The following is a 15,909-nucleotide window of genomic DNA, read 5'->3' on the forward strand; positions in this document are numbered from 1 at the left end:
TAAACAGCGCTGTTTTAGATCCTTTGTAATTTTCATAGTCTATTGTTGAAGCCGCTTTAAGCGCTTGGTTTTCTAACATGCGGTTGAGGGCCACCGCTGATGCGAAGACGTAACTTGACACCCCATCTAAGTTTTCAAGTTTGTGGTTCCAATAGTTGTGCAATTCGGTATCGATAGCTGCCGCTCACTATAATGCTCAATTATTTAAAATCTGGTTCGAGGACATTAGGTATTATAGGTACATATTTAAACAGTATCTTAAAACTAGTCCGTACAAAATTTTAAATGACTCCTCACGCGCCATTTTAACTCTATGGGTCAACTGTCATGTCAAATAAGGACTAAAATCATACTTTTAACATGAAATTTGACACAAAGTTAAAATGGCACGTGAGGAGTTAAATTTTACGCGTTATACCTACGTACTTGAGTTTAGTGTGTAAGTGAGATGGAATAATTAGCACCGCTTCGTTTCTTTATTGACACTCGTTTTAATATCAGACGTACCCGCAATTAAATATAAATGATATCGTATGTGTACCTATTTTGCAATTTTCTATTGCAAATTAGGTACACCGGTGCTATTTTTTTCCTTTATTGACAAAATACTTATAGGTAATCTATTTCGATGATGAAACATCAGACAGTTATTTCATCCATTAACTAATTAAAACAGATCCATTAGTTAATGATCTATGCCAATGTATGCTTGATACCCTTAATTATTTAACCAAAATCCAATTACTATACATTTCACTTTACGCTCCAAAGAATCTACTATATCGGATCACTATGATCTTTTAAACTCTTGTAACGTTTAGGGCTTCTTTACTAAGTTAAATATAAATACCAACCTTCTTATTACCAACTGATATCTACGTAGCACTGCCCACATACCTAACTTGCGGTTCTTCGTTATTAGTTAATAATATACTTATAGGTAGTTATTAAAAGACAATCTAATATTAATCAAAGTTTCTTTGGTATTTTAATATTTAATGGGATCTAACCCGTGGATCTAACTAATCACTTCAAGCACTTTTGCGTAGTTAATCTTATTTTTCATAATATTTTTGTGTTAATAATAAGCAGCAGTCTAGAGCAATGGATCTACTTTGGTAGAAGTAGGATTAAGATTCATCTTATATATATAAAAGGAAAAGACTAACTAGCCGACTGATTGACTGACTGATCTATCAACGCACAGCTCATACTACTCGACGGATCGGGCTGAAATGGCATGCAGATAGGTAGCTATGACGACGTAGGCATCCGCTAAGAATGGATTTTTGAAAATTCGACTCCTAAGGGGGTGAAATAGGGGTTTGAAATTTGTGTAGTCCACGCGGACGAAGTCACAGACAGTGTGTTCATGATACAATTACTAATCGCATCAAAGGTAGGTATTGTGCAGTAATGCGCACTGATAAAAGGGTTAAGGGATTTAACCAATGTATACAGTTAATGATTCTCTTATACAACAATGCCTATAACCTTGCTTGTTTCTATATCGATCTGTAGATCAACGGTTACATAGTTGTTGCTTCTAGACCCAAATGATTTTTAGACATAGTTGGGTATACTAGATTTTGGAATCAGTGGTCAAGTACCTTCGCACGTAGTTTTATAAGAATTCATAGATTTCTTTTTAGTCCCGTTAAAGATGACTGTAATATTCTATTCGCATTCTCAAGATTAGTGGACGGAAGAATAACAGGCAAAAGAGCTCCAGTAAGAGACTGTACAGGGCTTTAGTAGCTCAAATTAAGAAAAAGAAGCAGCTTCAGATAGATAAGCTTTTCGCGTAATGACCGCCAAAGTTCGCTTCGAAGAGCGCAAATGATGATGCTTATGATGATAATTTGGTACTGATTATGAGCACAACCTAATTTTAGAGTATTCGCATCCTCTTCTTACTAATGTAATATGAAAAGGACAGACGCAGTTTGACAGTTTTAAATTTAATTTTTAGAGGGTAAAACCCGTGATTGTTTGACTGTTTAAATTTGTAGCGTGCACTAAAATTTAGAGTCTTTAAATATGTAAAGTTCCTGTTCTGTCCCTTTTTAGCATTGTTAAAAAGAAAAGGATGCAGATACTCTAAATTTAATTTAGAGAAAGACAACGGAATCGGTACTCACTTTCCTTTCTACTTCAACTAATTTTGTGATTGGAATTTGACCCGTACTATAAAAAAGCAATGGGTGGGGTTTGAACCGATTATCATTCAGATTCCAGTCCGCTTCTACATCGTTGAGCTGAGAAACGAGTTGAAGTATTTTGTTACATTTGCGGTAAAGATCATGTCAACGATCAAATATCCAATGGAGCATTACTAAGGTCCAGTTGCATGACTGGCGGTTGAAGCAGAATGAACTAGAGAGAGAGAGGCTATGACTAAAGCGTTGTGAATGGCTGGCTGAACTTAAAATAAACTGCGATAAACTATCCAACCTTACCTTCGTCAGGTAATAGCTAGTAACGTTCGTCCTAACTTACTACCTAGAGTATAATTTGAATACAGTTGTTTAATAACGAAGATAACTGCGCAAGATAAACAACGTGTAACTAGATAGTAGATACACGAAGTCGTCGCCAGTGTAAAGTGTAAATGACAAATACTTAAGTACCTCCCTACTTCTTATCAAATGTCCGATAAGCGCCAGTCACAGCAAACAAATAAGTACCCGATCGAAGTACGAAACAGTTCAATAGTATCATAAAATGACGACGGAACGTACTTATTTCCCTCAAGAAGACAGTATTCGTTGTTTTCAGAGTCAATAGGTGTTTTTTGGCAACAAAGTAGTGCAAAAGTGGTTAATTTTTGAATTAGATACTTTTACGTTTCTCAGTGTATTTTAAGAATAATTGGTTGGCTGTTAATATTAATAAAATAAAAATTATACTTACAATAAATACAGATACTTTAAAATTCGCGTTTCTTTACAATAAAATATGTAATATAAAACTTTCTAGATAAATATTATACACAAGTCAAGAAGGAGTGTAAAAAAATTAGTGTACCTAGCTTTGATAATAAACAACGTAAATAAATCATAGGTATTGATAGATTTATTAACTGGATTTCACTGATAAAGAGGATACTTAAGAAACTTTAATAAAACGGATAAGTACTTAATGGATATTCATTAAATTTTTAGGTACTTTTAAATACGTAATTTTCGTAATGTGGTAAAAGTAGGGGGGTGCGGAAATGTGCGTTTTTGTGAAACACCTTTCTTACTCGACGGTTGTGTTTTACTGGACTAATACTTGTGTTTTTCGTGTATTTTGATATTAACACACTTTTGGAGATGCCACCAAAATATAACAGAAATGTAAGTAGGTACGAAAATATGTAGCAAAATACTGATTGTTTAGTGATGAGAATTATTTAACTTAAATAATTCCTAGTATCTACTAGGAATTATTTAAGTTACCTATAAAAGCTTTATTATTATTCAAACTTTGAATTCTACTTAGAAAATATTAATACCATAGATTAATTATTATTATTGGTCTCGCCATACTTATACTAACTTTTATGGGATATATGATTTTGAGACACAATATATAAGTATCTGGAGCTGTTTGTTATCTATCACTTTTCTGGAAACTGAAATGACGAAAGGTTTATTTAATTGAGTCATTTGGCATTTAAATAAATAAATAATCTGTGATTGCTTAATAAATATCATGGCTGTTATTGTTATATGGCACAGATATCTTACTAAGTATCTACAATAAAATTCGTTCTTATCTATTAAGATATTTGTGTCAAATAAGCACCTACCAACATTATTTACATATGTATCTAATTATGTATTTAGGCGTGAGGCGTTTAGAAAGTGATATGTCACAAAATATATATAGTCTACTACCAGTGGCGTGCAGGTCATAGAGGCATAAATGCACTGCTTACCCCAGTTGTAATAGCTCAATGCAAATTTTACATTATGACCTGCCAGTAAACAGGTTCCTACCTAACTAATGTCTACCCTGGCTTCAAACCCTGTGCACGCCACTGTCTACTACCTACTCAATACTTTTTAATTAAAGCACTATTTTGTTAGGAGAGCAAATTTTTTTGAAAACAAAAAATGAATGATGAATGTGAATAAAATATCTAATTAAGCATAGGTACTAGGTAGGTAGGTAGGTATCTAGTCATTAACCGTAAATCACCATATTTTTGAATAGTTAGTCAGGATTTTAAGCTATGAGCTTAGGATAGTCATTTGTGATGTAGCCAAAGGGTGGCGCAGCTTAGTTGATTTCATACTATCCTAAATCATTATCGGATAGTTTATTCACAGTGCAGTGGTCCGTATTTGGCCCCCCTTTCCTTGGAAGTCAGAGCGTACGTTAAACTGTCCTCAACATATTCTAACAACTAGCTTATGCTCGTGACTTCGCAAATTTCAAACCCCTATTTCACCCCCTTAGGGGTTGAATTTTCAAAAATCCTTTCTTAGCGGATGCCTACATCATAGTAGCTATCTGCATGCCAAATTTCAGCCCGATCCGTCCAGTAGTTTGAGCTGTGCGTTGATAGATCAGTCAGTCAGTTTTCTTTTTATATATTTAGACTAGCTTTTGCTCGCGACTTCGTCTGCGTGTACTACACAAATTTCAAACCCCTATTTCACCCCCTTAGGGGTTGAATTTTCAAAAATCCTCTCTTAGCGGATGCCTACGTCATAATAGCTATCTGCATGCCGAATTTCAGCGCGATCCGTCCAGTAGTTTGAGCTGTGCGTTGATAGATCAGTCAGTCAGTCAGTCAGTCACCTTTTCTTTTTATATATTTAGATAATAATAATCAGTAACCTTGTACGGCTTGTAACAAATGTACTTATTTTAAATTAAAATAATTATTGCGTTCTATCACCCTTTGAACTTTATATACCTCTATGGCGTAGCACGAGGTAGCCATATGCGTCTTATATCATTTTCAATTTCAATTTATATATAAAAGTGATTTGTTTGATGATAAAACGGATTATTCAGTAAATACTAAATCATTGAATACTGTATGCAGATATGCAAATTATATGCACATAATATGAATTTAATAACATGTCACGACTCTGTATATAACCTACAAAATCATTAGATCTTGGGATCATGAATGATGACACTCTGTAGGAAGATATATTACTTATAGGCATATATTTTATCTCGCAATCATGATTAAAGATAGCAAGCTGTCTCGATATTACATCGATGCAGCATCAATAAATTCTGGTTCGGAAGCCTACGGCAAATTGTCTTTTAATTGACGTGAATTAACTAATGATCTGCTGCTTAGCCATAAATAGGATGTGCAATTCCCGAGTCTTGCTATTAAGACTTTTTGAAATTCCCGTTGGAATTTCTCCAAATCTGTTCTTAGTGGAAGTCAAAATTTCAAGTTTTAGACCCAGTGGTTTTAACTGCACGTTGATAGGTCAGTCAATTAATTACTCCTATTATATATTACGCAATATATGGTCAAGGTACGCAACAAAGATTCTTACAACAAATAATCTTGTTTTACGAGTCTTCTCAGTGTACCGACAACAGAAGGTTTTAAATCAATTATTGCAATATTCCTGCATAAGCAGTAATATCTCTTCGGGTCTATCTGTTGCACCTCATTATGAAATTTAGATTGTAGGAAGTATAAGAATCCTAAAAATTTAAGGAAAGCTTATCGATTTTAAAAACAAAAATATACGAGATCCAAGTAATATTACCTCATAGACATAGCACAGACTTAAATACTTGTCTAGCATGAAATCCCTTTATAGGCAGCGCAAAAGTACAACGGTCCACTTAGTCCAAAGCTTCGCCAATTCCTATAGATTATTATTTATAGGTTTTTTTTTAAAAAAATGTATGTTTCGCTGGCAATCCTCCGACATGGTTATCGGAGACTTTGTATAGCTTAACACGGCATATTTTTTTTTACCTTTTTCTTGTTAGATTGTCATGAAACAGGTTCTTTTTTTTTGTACTGTGATCATATTATTATTTATAGGTTCCAATACTTACCATAGTTATCACTTCTAACGGGCCTTTTACTATTGCAGGCCCATGCCACTGCAAGTGCTGAGAGGCGGGAGCATTTATACAAGATCCTGGTGATTGGAGAGCTAGGCACCGGGAAGACGTCCATCATCAAGCGATATGTACACCAGTTCTTCAGTCAGCATTATAGAGCGACGATCGGAGTGGACTTCGCCCTTAAAGTGCTCAATTGGGACGCGAATACAATTATCCGGTTACAGCTATGGGATATTGCAGGTTAGTTCCCCCTCACTATTTTACTATTGTTCCTCGAAGCATCGCAAAGGTCTGCACCTTACATCATCATCATCATGATGATGATGTAAGGTGCAGATCATCAGCCTGTGGATGTCCACTGTTGGACATAGGCCTTCCCTAAAGAGCGCCACCACACCCGGTCCTCAGCCTTCCTCATCCAGCCGCTTCCCGCCAGCCTCTTTATATCGTCGGTCCATCGTGTTGGAGGGCGTCCTACACTACGATTGCTTAAAACATACATAATAATATTTAGTCGAAATTCCACGGACTCGTACAAAGCTATTCGCTTCCTCGTTTCTAATACGCACTGCTAGAATGCTCATCCGGCTTCAGTTTTCTCCACAAGCTATAATATTGGTACCTTAAAAAAAAAGAGTAAATAAGCACCTACTAAGCAGGTGCGCTCTACCCTAGGCTGCATCATCAGTACCACTTATTTTATTTTCAAAAAATAAGAGATCTCTACGAAAATTTTAATAAGCTACCCGTGTGAAACTGGGGCGGGTCGATAGTCACTACCCCTATATCACTACCCCTATAACAAATGTGAAAGTGTGTTTGTTTGTTGGTTTATTGGTTTGTCCTTCAATCACGTCACAACGAAGCAACGGGTCGACGTGATTTTTTACATGGGTATAGTCAAAGACCAGGAGAGGGACGTGACTACTTTTTTATTCCGGAAATTTTTAAAAATCTAAATCCAAGCGGACTAAAAATTTCGATTATTCTACTTACTTATTTTAATAATCATAACCTTAGTAGTTAATTTCAACCTTTGAATTAACGATTAGCGTAGTTTATTTGCCAATTGTCGCGGGCATCAGCTAGTTAAGTACAAGTCTTGGGTTTTGGGTACTTTTCTACTTGAAAACTTTTTGTTTCCGCTTTTACTGATCTACTGTTTTTAAATATTTATTATTTATGCGCATGATTTTGATTGATAGGTTATTGACATTTCATTTAAAATGGACGACATGGAATATATCTTTTCTTGGATATTTATGTCGTTGATGGTTATTTTTTTGCTGTTGGGCATGTCCTTGTTGTTAATGATTTCTCCTTAACGTTTCTGAGGTAGGTAAGTTGTATTTTATATAAAAAGTTTCTGCAACCTAACCTACCTAACACAAGCTTTACGCTTAGTTGAAGGGGAAAGGAAAACAAGAAAAATCCCTAGGAGGCACGGCTTGCCGGTAGGGTGGTAACTATCCACGGCCGAAGCCAGACCAGAAATTTAGAAATTATAAAATTCCAAATCCCTGCTAGGAATCGAACCCGGGAGCTCCCACTAATAAGACCACACTGCTTACTACTGCGCCAGGCGTTCGCAACTGCTCAAGTTCAAGCACCAGTATAGGTTTTACAATGAACCAAAAGCTTAATTTGCTATAATCCGCTGAAACAGGTCGAATCTGTATGGTGCAACATACAGCATGCGAAATGCATACAGATTCGACCTGTTTCAGCGGATTATAGCAAATTAAGCTTTTGGTTCATTGTATATCATGGACTTCCGCAAAGTAACGCCTGCTTCTATACAACAGTATAGGTTTTGTTGATGTACTGATTGTTTCCTAGGTCAAGAGCGTTTCGGCAACATGACCCGCGTGTACTACAAGGAGGCCGTGGGTGCTTTCATAGTGTTCGACGTGTCGCGAGTGGCCACATTCGACGCGGTGGTCAAGTGGAAAAACGACCTGGACACCAAGGTTCAGCTGCCCGACGGGTCGCCCATACCGTGCATACTCCTGGCGAATAAGGTAAGGCTTAAATAATTATTTATTAGCAACTAGCTTATGCTCGCGACTTCGTCCGCGTGGACTTTTTAAAAATCCCATGAGAATTCTTTGATTTTCCGGGATAAAAAGTAGCCTATGTCCTTCCCTGGGATCCAAGCTATCTCTGTACCAAATTTCATCAAAATCGGTTGAACGGATGGGCCGTGAAAATCTAGCAGACAGACACACTTTCGCATTTATAATATTAGTATGGATAACTATGGATGTACTTTTTACGATAATTATGGTTAATCTTCTGTTCCATCCCGCAGTGTGACCAGCAAAAAGAAGGAATAGTTAATTCCGCCACAAAAATGGACGAATACTGTCGGGAGAAAGGCTTCGCGGGTTGGTTCGAGACCTCTGCAAAAGAAAACATCAACATTGAAGAGGCAGCACGATCTTTAGTCAATAAGGTAAGTTAACTGATTTTTAAAATTTGAATTTGGTTTGGTTTGTGTGATGTGATTTTTAGGGTTCCGTAGCCAAATGGCAAAAAACGGAACCCTATAAGGGGATTCGTCATGTCTGTCTGACTGTCACAGCCACTTTTTTCCGAAACTATAAGAGTTATACTGTTGAAACTTCGTAAGTAGATGTATTCTGTAAACCGCATTAAGATTTTTACACAAAAATAGAAAAAAAAAACAATAAATTTTGGGGGTTCCCCATACTCAAGCTTTTTTTTGAGACACTTCCAAAGTGGTAAAATGTGTGTCTCCTCCCCCCCCCCCCCCCCTGTAACTTCTAAAATAAGAGAATGATAAATCTAAAAAAATATAACTTTGATGTATATTACGAAAATTGGTTTGAACGAGATCTAGTAAGTAGTTTTTGATTTATTTTATGGTGCGAAATGTCGACAAAATACGATTGTAGTACGGAACCCTCAGTGCGCGAGTCTGATTCGCACTTGGCCGGTTTTTTACGAGTTACCTTAGCTTCAATCAACCCACCAAGTCAATCGTTAACTCAGCTGTATATTTAAGGATGTTATAAAATATATTGGGTAAACATGTTCGTATAATATATTTTATATTTTTACGTTCCCACGCCCAATATAAGTGTAGGTACGTCAGCATATTATGCTATTATTCTAGGATTACCGTGATAAATATTTAAATTGAGACTTTTATTACACATTCCAGTCCAAAATTTTAGATTTTCTTATCTTAATAATACCTACATATTAAATTACCTAATTCAAAATATATTAGGTAATAGGTACCTACTTATTATTCGTATGCAAAATCGATTTTATTATAGAAGAATAAGATAAAAAAATAATAGATAATAATTTATATTATTTTAAGGTTTAATATATGCGAGCGATTTACCAAAGATTGACCTACAACTTAAACATAGATAATTTGTTAGGTTAGTATCTACTATATTATTTCCTGATGCGGAACGCTTAAGGCCCTGGTCGATTACTTTTTATGAAGGGCACAATGCTTCTTTGTGTGATAAAAAACCGTTTTATTAACGTCAATGATACTATAACAGGCATCATCAAAATGTTATTTGGTTAAAGCATTTCATTGTATGGCTACATAGGTATATCTAAAAATAAGAGATAAAGTTTTTTATCAAGAAGTAAAACAGTAATCGTCATTATACCTTGACGTAGAGCTCGCAATTAAAATAAAGCGACATCAGTTTAAAATGTTTTGTGCTTTTGATCACACAAAAATGTAATATCATGTGTATACAAGAGGCTGCACATATAATAATATATTATTATTATACACATAGGTACAACGAGACAACCTAGTTGGTCTATTAACTATGTGCATCATAATATATTATTATTGTCCCAGGTCTGGCCAAAAAGGCGTTTTCTGTCAAGAAATTCTCAGTAGTACGTCAGTGGGAAATTGAAGTTACATTACAACACAAAGCCGACGGTCCCGTGCCCAACCTCAGAATACATAATTAATAGTTTGGCCTTATCTCTCTCTAGTCATGTCGGATTGCCGCCCCATCGGACTATGATAATCAAGAGAGATTATCGCCGTGGTCGAAATTTGATTACGAGGATTATACAGATTTTATTTTACATAAAATGTACATACAATTTTATTGAGACAACCCTAACATTGAGGCTGTTATAAAGTGAGGTTTACATTGAACGAAAAAATTCAAATTGCATTAAAACCGTAATTGCATTGTGCAACTTTTTTGAAGAATCCAGCGTTATTACAAGGAAGGTATTTTAGCTGATTAAAAGGAAGGTATTTTAGCTGCCTGGCTGTCTTCTAAGGAGGTCTTTTCCTCTCATCTTTCGAGATGCACGCTACGCATTTTTAAAGTTAAAACATAGCAATATGAATTATTCATCTTAAATGAAACCTTGCTTTCCGCTGCTTCTATCATATTGAAATTAGGCAACATAATGTATCAACCTTTTATGTAAAATAAAAACTGTATGATAATCAATTTATTTTCTACTGAAACCAGTGTTGAATAAACTATCAATATAAATACTTAATGGATGATCTATGGCTGAACTTTGATTATAAATATTAGGGGGATAACCCGCCGCTTATCTTAGTGAAACATACTTACAAATTGGAAGAAATTACCAATTTCCTTAGTTTCATTTGAAAACCGTTAATTCTACCTCAACCGCTTTGTTAGACACAAAAGCGTTGGCAAAGTATTTCTTTTATAATTTTTAATGACATGTTAGATAGTTATTGTGAGACGATTTGATAGTTATTGTGATTTTATCATTGGGTACATAACAATGTACCTACCCAATGATAATCTATATTTTCTTTGATATCGATTAATGTTTTAGTTAATTTTATTTGAACAGATGAAATAACAAAATCTCAACACCTTGACTTGTGTCTTAAGCACGATATTTGAAGTATGAGTTAAAGGATCATTGTCATCTAAGACTTGTGTGATACATAATTATCTTTTTTATTTCAGATTCTTCTAAACGATAAATTACTACAGAGCAATGACAAAGACGGTGAGAAGTTCGGGCTTGACCACAAGATTGCCAACGGCGAGAACAATCGAGATACGAGTACAGGCAAGTCCTGTGCGTGCTGACCAATCAGTGAGAGAATACACGTCCATTATAATGTAATTGTGGGTTTACATAACGATGTAATGATTTCCATCTTCCCCCTTTGATGAGGCTTGTTATAATAGACATATACATAGTTTCGTGTCTCGCTGACGATCTACCAATCAAATAAAAAAACGTTATTTACCCCATGGTAAATTATTAAAACTTCTAAAAACTAACTATTAGATTATAACAGCCATGTAATTAATATTATATTTTTGTTCGTAAACATTACTTCGATATGTAAACCTGGCTTAAGTTTATAGCGATCAAAATTATTGTTATACCTTTTTATTTTATCTGTGGAAATGCTCGATGTTTAATTCGAACAAATTATACCTATACTCATAAGTCATATTATAAGCAATAACGAACGAACAAAGTAGTACATATTTATTAAGTTACTGTAATAGCTCTAATACACGTTAGGCCAGTGTACTGGTCTAATACTCAGCTCCGACCATCGTGACTCCTGAGCCACTAACCATGTCACGTGTGTGCGACTGACGTATTGTGCCAAGTGGCCTAGTATTCGTTAGCATAAGTGCACTGGCCCATCGTGTTCAAGGGCCTTTAGGATATCACCACAAAGTAGAAGGTCTGCTCATTACAACGCGCCATAAGAAGCGCACTCCCGCATAATTATTGAACTCAGTGTATACGACACAGCCAACATTTGGCTGCCTTAGATTGAGAGTAAAGAGACTTGAGTCTTGAGACGTCGTCTATGGCTAAGATCTATAATGTACTCTGATTTTGCTTAGATTTTACTTAGAATTTAAACGACGAAAATTATAAATTTAAAACATTCACGACAGATTTATGTCGGAGCAAAGTTTCCATAGCTCTCATCCGCAGAGGCATGCGACAGCGAGCTCCAAAACTAAGCCCGTCAGCTGAAACAGACTGAGCTGAATAGGCTGCGCTCGCCTATGTGTGACTGTCTGTTATCGCAAGTTATTTTGACTTGATCTTCTGCCACCTCATTGTTTTGTGGTATTACTCAAAATCGTGTCAAATGAAGGCATTAATTCAGAGATTGTGTAATTCGTTGAAAATTTGCGCAGATGCGATGAAGTTGCGTATCTGGCGTGTTAATATTAATTTTATTATAATATTTAAAAGAGTCAGTCAGAAAAGCAGGCGAATTATTGGGTATTTTTAGATGAGTTTAGTTAAAATGTCCTCTCATATTAAACTTGCGCGCGGATATGGATCACAACGCGTAGAGGCTTATCGAGAGTTTTAGTCTTTAAACTAACCTAACTGAAATATTAACTTGATCGGGGAATAAATGCTATTGCAACCACTTTATTAAAATAGCGACCTAAACACAAAGAGTATTTAATAGTCGTAGAGTCTCGAGTCAGAGCGAGACTGCCTTAAAAACCGTCAAACACCCGCTTTTATACAAATCGATTCAAAATGGCTGCCCCGCCACAAATTGCGTGACATCGGATGAGTCAAATAATGTCCAATTCATTACACCAACTTCAATAAATAAATTGATAATCTTGATCATTACTATGAATTCAAACCAATTCTTTAAAATAAGCTAAAAATAACTAGTAATTTAGTCAGTGTTGCTGACATATTTGTATAATTATTCTCTGTAGAATTTGTTCCTCTGTTAAATCGCAAAAAGCTTTAACTTTTAGTTTATAAAGACTTTTAGTATATACTACATACAAAATATACTTCATGTTAGCCTTGCTAAGTACGCCAGCTGGATAATTAAAATTCTTACACATATTATGTGACAGATAAAATAATACTTAATATGACACTTGCCAAAAATGACCAAGCCATGTTGCCTTATAGTGTGTAATGAAAATTTTATTTATGGACTTTTTACTTTTAAGTGAAATTAGATCAAGTACCTTCGTAAGTTCGTTGTTTTTTAATTAAACCCTAGATTTTGACTTCAAGTAGGTACCTGTCTATCATTGTTTTTTTTTTAATAAAAGCCCTTTTTATGTTTACATAATATAGTAGATAATTGGACTTAATGTAGGTGTTGTTCTGTGTTTTTAATATAAACACCTATTCTTTAAGTGAACTGCTTATGCAAATTTCATATTTGTTAATGGTGTTTTTAATCATAGATGTAAAGCAAAAATCTGAGTCTATGATTGCAACGATAATAACCTGTTCTCCTTGCGCGACTTTAGTTGCGGAAATGTTTTGTCAGAAGTGTACATCGAGTGTGCCACCAGCCTTATATAATTTTGTGTTGACAGCTGTTATTTTTGTTCTAACCTTTAGCTAGGGGTGGCAAGTTTTTAAAATAATACAACAAGTGCATTGGCATTTTTTATTTTCTAAACAAAAGCGACCCCGTAACCTATGTAACAATATAAAAATAATTACTACCTAACACAACAAAGCAGAAATAAATGGTGAAATACAACTCGCCACGCTTTGAACTTCTACAACATTATTAACAAGTCTACACAAAACTACATGACCCGTTACTAACGTTTACCTTAGGTCACGATTACACCTGTAAGTTTTACTCACGTAAGTAGCTTCCGTGATAATTAACTTACTACAAAATATTTACTAATTGTAAAAACACTTAAATACACATTAATAAATTTGTTGTAAATGAATTACACTTAAAATTTACAGGTGTAATCACAGCCATATATTATTTAGTGAAAAATCACATACAGTTAAATACATAGGTATTTTTTTAATTGACAACCTTGTTAGTAACAAGGTACCAACTTACCTAATATTAATGACTAACGTTCATAATAAAGTGAAGTGTCCACTACCCATAAAATTTGCAGAAGTCAACTCTGACGAGTCACACTGTGCACACACACAGCAAGCAATTTCTACAAGTTTTAGCACGTATAAGTACTATAAATAAAAAATTGTGCATTTGAGTATACTAAAATTTGCAGAATTCACTTGCTGCGAGTTGACTTCTGCAAGTTTTATTGCTAGTGGACATTTCGTTTAAGTTACAAAATATACCTATTTCATAATAATTTTTGGATATTACGTAAAAATATCAACAAATTGATAACGAAGTGCCTCTTTATATCGAATTTACATTATTATGATTGTATAATATTGACTCTCTAATAACGTGTTAATCTAATTGAGTTTTACTTGAAATAAAAAAACAATTATTTATTTAACAAATATGTTAGGTGAAATTAATAAATAATTGTTTGATTTTATTATTAAATAATAATTGTTATGAATATATTGTTTTGTAATGAGTGAATGAGGCACCCCTATGGTAAAAAAGTATAAGGCCGGCCGGTTTTGTTCCACTAGCAGAGCTTCTAGTGGCCAACATTATATTTGAAGTCCTATATTATAATTTAGGTACAAACTGTTATTTTTTGCTTTTTATATTAAAGAAGTTTGAATTTTTATAATTATTAATCTCGTATCCTTTGTCATTTATCTTATTACGTCTTATTAATGACTTTTTATTGAAATTATTAGACACTTTGTTCACGCACCGCGAGTTTTGAGTACCTATTATCTATAAATGATTGTGATGTGTTAGGCCCGGCCTTATAAAGTATTTTATATGTATAACCAAATTATACTTAATTATTCAGTTTTTTTGTTATCTTGAGAGTTACTATTAATTGTAAACTTTATTCTGAAAGTGTTAAGTGCCATTTTTGACTTGAGTCCTGATGATATTTAACATTTTGGTCATCGTGTATATTATTCGAGTTATCTTATTGTAATAAGTATTACTTATTGTGTGAGAGCGCGTGAAATTACTTTATAATATAATAAAATGTTTTAAATGGTAATGATGTTTGATTTCACTTTGGCTTTTGTATTACCTCCCTGGCGCAGTGGTGAGCGCTGTGGTCTTAATAGTGGGAGGTCCCGGGTTCGATTCCTGGCAGGGGTTTGGAATTTTATAATTTCTAAATTTCTGGTCTGGTCTGGTGGGAGGCTTCGGCCGTGGCTAGTCACCACCCTACCAGCAAAGCCGTGCCGCCAAGCGATTTAGCGTTCCGGTACGATGCCGTGTAGAAACCAAAGGGGTATGGGTTTAATAAAAACTGCCATACCCCTTCCAGGTAAGCCCGCTATCATCTTAGACTGCATCATCACTTACCACCAGGTGAGATTGCAGTCAAGGGCTAACTTGTATCTGAATAAAAATAAAAAAAACCTTCAAGACGCCTACATAGCCACGCATTTACTAGGTAGGTACCTACTATTATAATAATATAATTATTCCACCGTGGGACTATGGTAAGGCTGCTTTTCCATCAGAGATGTGCTATGCTACGTTGCTATGGATGCATTTGATATCCACCAATCATATTCATTGGTGCACATAGCTTAGCACTAGTGAAAACGGATTCAACTAAGATATGTTTTTTATATGGAAGGATGCGTGCTATTGATGCCATCGCGAGTGGTGTAGCTATGTGCAGAGCAGAGTACTTGCCTGTTACATAGCAGTTCGCATTATAGCTGCATAGTAGATTTTATTTTATTTTTTTAATTTTTTTAAATTTTTTTAATAATTTTATTGACTTTTGTAATAATATGGGTACATTATGCCTGAAATAAAGAACAAAAAAAAATAGCACATCTCTGGTGGAAAGGCAACCTTAGTATAGCATGTCATTAGGTATGGTCACCGTTATCGTATTGATATACTTAAGAAGGGATTTATTTTTTGGTCTTATAAGCATGGTCTACCTACCTCATACGCAGTGGCGTGCAATTCATAGA

General features: G+C 34.8%; 1 protein-coding gene across 7 annotated transcripts in view; it reads left to right on the forward strand.

Annotated features, from left to right (window-relative positions):
* The window catches only part of Rab32 (RAS oncogene family member Rab32), a 32,379-nt gene extending 17,413 nt beyond the window's left edge, over nt 1-14,966 (forward strand). For 6 of the 7 annotated variants that reach the window (XM_034981202.2, XM_069507215.1, XM_034981207.2 and 3 more), the window contains 4 exons: nt 6,078-6,291; nt 7,891-8,072; nt 8,363-8,506; nt 11,031-14,966. In XM_034981202.2, coding sequence (XP_034837093.1) covers nt 6,078-6,291; nt 7,891-8,072; nt 8,363-8,506; nt 11,031-11,156 — 666 coding nt within the window. In that variant the 3' untranslated portion in view covers nt 11,157-14,966. Of the gene's footprint in view, nt 1-2,726; nt 3,342-6,077; nt 6,292-7,890; nt 8,073-8,362; nt 8,507-11,030 lie in introns of those variants that run through there. The other variant, XM_034981231.2, reaches the window with a different exon arrangement.
* Nucleotides 14,967-15,909: the final 943 nt, after the last annotated feature.

Source organism: Maniola hyperantus, chromosome 2 (assembly GCF_902806685.2).
Source record: "Maniola hyperantus chromosome 2, iAphHyp1.2, whole genome shotgun sequence".
NCBI lineage: Eukaryota > Metazoa > Arthropoda > Insecta > Lepidoptera > Nymphalidae > Maniola > Maniola hyperantus.